The following is a 6,854-nucleotide window of genomic DNA, read 5'->3' as shown; positions in this document are numbered from 1 at the left end:
AGCCGGGTCCTTAGGCCTGGAACACAAACATGGACGGTCAGGGTGGGTGCCGCACAGCAGCGTCCGCGTGCGGCAGGCCCGAACCGCAGCCCCGCAGAGGAGAAACAAGTGTGCCCCTCTGCCATGCCGTTGCAACGGTCTCTAGCTCGTTGAACCCCACCATCTCCTGAAGTCAGGTTTTGTGGCGGGTTTTTTTGGATCAAAGAGAAAAGAAACCGGGCTGATGAAAACTTTTACGAGGAGCCTTGTGCCCGTGTCTGTGGGCGCGGAGCCGCACCCAATGACCCACAGCAGGGCTCCCAGGGCCGCAGAGCGAGCACCGCCGGCACCTCCCACTCCCATGCAGGGAGGAGAGGCCCAGCTCCCCGGGAGGCTGCCGGCTAGAAGCCTCTGGACAGGAAGGAGCTCAGCTCCAGACGCAGGGAGGGTTTGTAGAGCAGGCGGCCCTAAGGAAACAGGAAGGAAGTTTCTGGCCAAAACGTCAGCTTGAACAACTCCACTGCACGCTCATGTGCCCTCTACGTCCGCGATAAAGTTAAAAAAAAAAAAAAAGGAGAAGGGCCCTTGCGAAGTTGGGGCTCCCCGTGTGCACCTGTCCTCCTCCGCCTTTTCTAAAGCAAGACTCTCCTACTGGTCTGACGAGTGTGCACTTCTGGAAAGCCGAGCTCCAGTGCAGGAACCCAAACAATACAGTGGCTGCCTCCCCCGCCCACCCACCCACTGCTGGGAGGCTTCCCGTCAGCCCCGGAGGCTCGGCCTGGGGCGACGCCCCCACACAAGGGGCTGGTGCAGGGCAGAAAAGTCCCGCGGCCCAGTCTAGGGGGTGAGGGGGGCCCCCCAGACAGGGCGCTGGTGCAGGACAGAAGAGCCACCTGGCTCAGTCTAGGGACTGCGGGGGTGCCCCCAGACAGGGAGGGGGCTGTGCAGGGAAGAAAAGGCACCTGGCCTGGTCTGGGGGGCTGAGGGGAGCCCCCTCAGACAGGGAGCTGGTGCAGGACAGAAAAGCCCCCCGGCCCGGTCTAGGGGGTTGAGAGGCTCTGGCTGAGACCCAAGACCTCCCCCCAGGATGCCGAGGGCCACACAGGAGCCTGAGCCAGACTCGGGGCAATGACCCCCGGTCGCATGGCTACCCGTCTCCCCAGCATGGCTCCCATGCCCTTAGCTACCCCAAGTACCCCAGGCCACCCTGTGACAACCCCGCGGCCCCTATGACTTCCATCCCCTCCAGCTGCCCCGGCCCCAGGCTCTGGCCTCCAGGCTCCCTACACTGCTCACTGCCGTCCATAACTACCCTGGTACCCCCAGGCTCCCCAAGCCCCTGGGACAACCCCATTCACCCACCCCTTCACCCTAGCCTCTATGACACCGAAACAGCCCCCAGGACCCACATGGGGTCTTCCCAGCAGCCCCTGATCCCTCTGCCCTGGAAGACCCCTCCTCCCACCCCCAGTATCCCTACTGTCCCCAGCCCCCCAGGTAACTCCAGCCCTTGCAGACTCCATGCCCCTCCCCTTCCAGCTCAGGACCCTCCCAGACCCCAGCCCACGGGAGGCCCCAGCCTCCCAGGCCCCCATCCAGGGCCACTGGTCCCAGAGACCCCACAGGTGGCAACCCCCCAGAGCCCCCATCACCTCCACCCCTACCAGACCCCAACTCCCCTCCACCCCCAATCACAGGTCACTGGTCCCAGAGACCCTGCAAGTGGCAACCCCCCAGCGCCCCCAACACCTCCGGCCCTACCAGACCCCAGTTTCCCCCCACCCCCCAATCCCAGGTCACTGGTCCCAGAGACCCTGCAGGTGGCAACCCCCCAGCACCCCCACCCACCCAGGCCACGGCCCTCACAGACCCCAGCATCGCCCTCTCGGCCCCAGCCTCCCAGCCCCCCACCCCGGGTCACTGGTCCCAGTGACCCTCCAGACGTCAGCCCCCCAGAGCTCCCGCATCCCCCGCCCTTGCAGGCCCCCACCCCGGGCCGCAGCCTTCACAGACCCCCGCTCCTGGTAGACCCCGGCTCCCCTGAGCCGACCGCCCTCCCGCCACCCTCATAGATCGCAACCCCCCCAGTTCCCCCTCCAGCCCCCAGCCCCCAGCCTGCCAGTCCCTCCATCACGGGCCGTGGACCCCGGAGACCCCGCAGGCGCCAGCCCCCCAGAGGCCCCGGCACCCCCGGCTCTACCAGACCCCAGCCCCCTCCCCCAATCCCCGGCCCTCACAGACCTCGACAACCCCCTCCCCGCCCCCAGCCTCCCACCCCGTATCCCGGGTCACGGGTCCCAGAGTCTCCCAGAGGCGCAGACCCCGGTCCCCCGGAGTCCCCGGAACTCCCGGAGCCCCTGGCCTCGCAGACCCCGGCTCCCAGGGCCCTGCAAACCCCGGCTCTCACAGCCCCCGACCCCTGGAGCTCCCGGTCCCCCAGAGAGCCCGGCCCTTAGAGACCCCGACCCCCGGAGCTCCCGGTCCCCCAGAAAGCCCGGCCCTTAGAGACCCCGGCCCCCCGGAACTCCCGGTCCCCCACAGCCCCTGGCCCCCCGGAGCCTCCAACCCCGTTCGCGGAAAAAGGTGGTTGCGGGGTGTCGCTCACCGGCGCGGGGCTCCGCCTGCGCCCCCGGCTACCGCCGCCCAGGCCCGAGCTCACCGCCGTCCCCCGACGACCCCGGCAGCCGCGGCCTCCCCGCCCGGTGCCGCCACCGTCCGCCGGAGGCGCTCCCGACGACACCCGCCGTCGCCGCCGCCCGCCCCTGTGACGCATTTCCGCTTCCGGCGCTCGTGTCCGCGGAAGCGGCCGCGCGGCGGCTCCCTGTTTCGTCTGCCGGTTCTGGCCCCGCCCCCAGGCGGGACTTCCGGAAGGCCTCCGAGTGGGGGGCGGGGCGAGCCGGCCCGGGCTTCTTACTGCGCGTGCGCGAGTCCGCCCCGCCCCCAGGCGCCACCTGTGCCTGCGTCCAAGCGGAGGCTTCACCTGGGGCCCCCCGGGGGCGCTTGTCTGCCTTAAGCCAAGCAGGTGCGGAGCCTGCGCTTACGTCTCAATGACTATTATGATCACACATCGCGTATAACAGCCATCTGGTTGACCTATAAATCACTAATTTACTACTAGTTCGTTTTACTTACTATGTCTATCGATTGTGGAATATCCTTAAGTATACTATATAGTTTCGTAAAAATATGTAACGACATAAATACGCCACAACTTCACACTTCAACAACTTTCCGTCTCTATTTTGATATAGTTAATTTTAAAATACCTTACATTTAAGGAACCACATAAAATCCATTTTACACGTAATACGTAATAATAGTTTTTAAATAATAATACACCTGCATATAATTACATGATTATAAATTAGCAAGTTACGATTTATTAAGCTCCCATGTGATGGCAGACGCTGTATAAGGCTTGTGTTTTTGATGCCCCAAATAGGTCCTAAGTCTGGGGGCGCCTGGGGGGCTCAGTCGGTTAAGTCCCAGAGTCTAGATTTCGGCTGGGGTCATGATCTCCTGGTTATAGGATGGAGCTCCCTCCTCTCCACCGCCCCCCCCCCCCCCGCCCCGTCAGGCTCCAGGCTCAGCAGGGAGTCTGCTTGTCCCTCTCCATCTTCCCTCTCCATCTGCACCTCCCCACGCCTCACGCATTCTTGCTCTCTCTCTCTCTCAAATACATAAATAAAATCTTAAGAAAAAAAAAATGTATGTCACAAGTCTGCAAAGTGAAAGTCCAGGGGAGGGGAACAAGTGCACAGATCCTGTGTTGTTCGACACAAGGTGCCAAAGCAGTAGCTTCAGTAGGCACAGGAGTGGGCAAGGGGACCCTGCCGTCACGTGGGGCTCCTGGGTATCTGGGTGTCTGCTGCGTGTGAGTCATGTTGTCCTGTTAATAAACTGCCATTAAAGCAAATATGGTCATTATCTCCCCGACAAGGAGGAAACAGAGGGTCTGGGGCCCCCCCGGGAATGGGACCACTCTTGGAATCCAGGCAGGCTTCTCGGTGGGACGTGTATCTTTGCTGTCTTTATTGAACTTCTCCTTCTTCTTGGAAACGGAGAGGTGTTTGGGGTTCTCGTTAAAGCCGTGTCCCCAAGGCTGCTTGCAAGGCAATGGCGTGTGTCCCTAAGGAACTGTTAAATTTGGAAACTGTGTTTCCACTCTGCTCGCTGAAGCATTTGCAAAGCAAATTAAGAAATGAGATACTCTTTCAGAATCTACACACCTAAGAGGTGGTCATAATAATTTCAAAAACGTTCAAGGAAAATCCTTTTATTTTTTTCAAGATTTTATTTATTTTCTTGACAGAAAGAGAGAGACAGCCAGCGAGAGAGGGAACACAAGCAGGGGGAGTGGGAGAGGAAGAAGCAGGCTCCCAGTGGAGCAAGGAGTCCCGATGCGGGGCTCCATCCCAGGACCCTGGGATCACGCCCTGAGCCAAAGGCAGACGCTTAGCAACTGAGCCACCCAGGCGCCCCAAGAAAAATCCTTTTATATGTTTGAGCAACATATTCCTCTTCTGGATGCATCTCAGAAATAGAAAAACAAAGTCCCTAATGTCTGCAGCCCTAATCTGGTGTCCTAGTATGGCCTGGGCATAGCTCTGTAAATCACTCTCCCTGAGTGTGAATGAAGGCTGGGAGGATGATGGGATTCGCTCCCAGGGCTCTATGGCAAAGGTGAAGGAATTCTGCAGTTGAAATCAACTCCGGGAGCGCCTGGGTGGCTCAGTGTTAAGCGTCTGCCTTCGGCTTAGGGCGTGATCCCGGCGTTCTGGGATCGAGCCCCACATCAGGCTCTTCTGCTGGAAGCCTGCTTCTTCCTTTCCCACTCCCCCTGCTTGTGTTCCCTCTCTTGCTGGCTGTCTCTGTCAAATGAATAAATAAAATCTTTAAAAAAACATAAAGTCCGTAATCAGGTCATTCAAGGTAATCAAAAGGAAAATTCATCCTGAGTGGGCCTGGCCTAATCAGGGGTAGAAGTCAGAATTAAGAAGAGCACAAGGTTTGAGGCACCAGAGACACAACCTGGTTGCCTGGAAAGAGAAGCAAACTGCCTTGTGAAGAAGATCGTTTGGCAGGAATTCGTGGGTGGCCCCCTAGGAGGTGCAGATGTCGCTGCTTCAACCACAGAAAACTGAATTCTGCGAATAACCAGTTAGCTTCTAAGACAGCGCCGAGTCTCAAAGGATACCCCCCACCCCTTCCTGCTGGCCGACACCTTGCTTTCAGCCTGGTGAGTCCCTGAGTAGAGACCCGGTTAGCTCATGCCTGGACTCCAGACTTAACAGAAACTGTGAGATGTTTTAACATGTGTCTATTACACATTTATCACATATGGTACGTGTGTGGAGGGGGAGGACTTGAATTACAAAAATGTATCCTCTCTAGTTCTGGAGACCAGAGGCCTGAAATCAAGGTGTTAGCAGGGTTGGTTCCTTGGAAAGCTCTAAGGACCGGTCTGTTCCAAGCCTCTCTCCCAGCTCCTGGTGGTTGCCTGAAATCTTTGTTGTCCCCTGCTTGTCACCACACAAACACCTTCCCTCCGTGTGTATCTCTCTCTGTGTCTCCACTTGTCATAAGGACACAAGGCATGTTGGGTTAGAGCTCACCATAGCCCACCGTGACCTCATCTTCATTTAACTGAGCAGGGCTGACACACAGAGGGACCCAGTCCCTTGCTAGATGTAGGCATTCAAGGAGGCACCACAAGAACTGAGACCAGCCAACTGGTCTAAATGCAGAACCAATCCAATTCTGGCTTCCCTCTAGATTACACACTTCCCTCCAGCTTAAACACCTCTCCCCCTGTATTGATACCTTTCACTTTGACCCAGGTTCAGAGATTCCATTAAACTGTTCCTGCAAGAAAAGCGCTTGAGGATGTAAATGTGTTGATCTATATATGTGTCTATCTATCTATCTCCACCCATCTATCCATCTATCCAACCACTTATGTATTCATCCATTTATTCACCTACTCATCCTTTTGTCGGTCCATCCATTCGTCCATGCATCTGCCCATCCATCCATGCATCCATCCATGTGTATATCCGTTCATCCACCTACCTACCTACTCAATCCCTCCATGCACTCTGCACCCACCCACCATGCACCAGTCCACCCATCTATCCACCCATTAACTCATCTATCCACTCCTCCACCATCCACCCACTCACCCACTTCTCCATCCTCCCATCAAACAAATTAGACATCCCTCTACCTCATAAATTCATGCCTTTAAAGCTTTTATTCAAAACAACTCCTTTCCGCCAGGTGGCGCATTCGCCACCCTAATGAACACTGGAGAGAGCGCTGCGTGTTAATCCTCTGGTTTGGTCCCAGGGCAAGGTCTTGAGAGGGTCACTTAGTTAATCCCTCATCCATCCTCAGCAAAGACACGTCCAGTGGTTTCCCATGAACGTTACCCTATTTACAAAATCCACCCAATGCAACTCATTTTCTTCTTAGAAAGTTCCCCATGTGTCCCAGAACTTTTAACTCAAGGGCCCAACTCGTTCTAAAGCAAAGACAAAAAGAAAAGGGTATTCTGTTGTCTTTAGAGTAGCCACACCATGAGTTGGAGGCAGTGCTGGAACTTCTCTCTCTCCTTTGCAGGTGTTGGGTACGTTAATGTCCCTGATGTTCGAAAGGAAATTCAACAAGGTCTAGTAATTACCATTTTTAATGTGCCCACATTCTCTTCGATGCAGGGATTCCACTGCTGGTAGGTCATCCCACAGAATTATTCCCCACAGATATACAAAGGACTATGTACAAATTATATTGCCCATATGTATGTACACATACATATACTTACGTGTGTGTGCAGCTCATACACACATTACCTGTATAATATATTAAACATATAT

General features: G+C 56.4%; 1 protein-coding gene across 1 annotated transcript; it reads left to right on the top strand.

Moving 5' to 3' along the window:
- Positions 1-1,388: 1,388 nt before the first annotated feature.
- Positions 1,389-2,992, top strand: LOC130542093 (uncharacterized). The gene is made up of 2 exons (XM_057304506.1): positions 1,389-1,476; positions 2,052-2,992. The coding sequence occupies exons 1-2, from the start codon at positions 1,389-1,391 to the stop codon at positions 2,990-2,992; spliced, it is 1,029 nt and encodes a 342-aa protein (XP_057160489.1).
- The last annotated feature ends 3,862 nt before the right edge of the window (positions 2,993-6,854 follow it).

The sequence above is a fragment of the Ursus arctos genome, chromosome X (assembly GCF_023065955.2).
Source record: "Ursus arctos isolate Adak ecotype North America chromosome X, UrsArc2.0, whole genome shotgun sequence".
Taxonomy (NCBI): domain Eukaryota; kingdom Metazoa; phylum Chordata; class Mammalia; order Carnivora; family Ursidae; genus Ursus; species Ursus arctos.
The sequence above is the reverse complement of the archived record's forward strand: the minus strand, read 5'-3'. Positions and strand labels throughout refer to the sequence as shown.

Coding starts and splice junctions, on each gene's coding strand:
- LOC130542093 (XM_057304506.1), top strand. CDS start 1,389: ATGGGGTCTTCCCAGCAGCCCCTGATCCCTCTGCCCTGGAAGACCCCT. Junction 1,477..2,051: donor TACTGTCCCCAGCCCCCCAG/GTAACTCCAGCC, acceptor CCACCCTCATAG/ATCGCAACCCCCCCAGTTCC.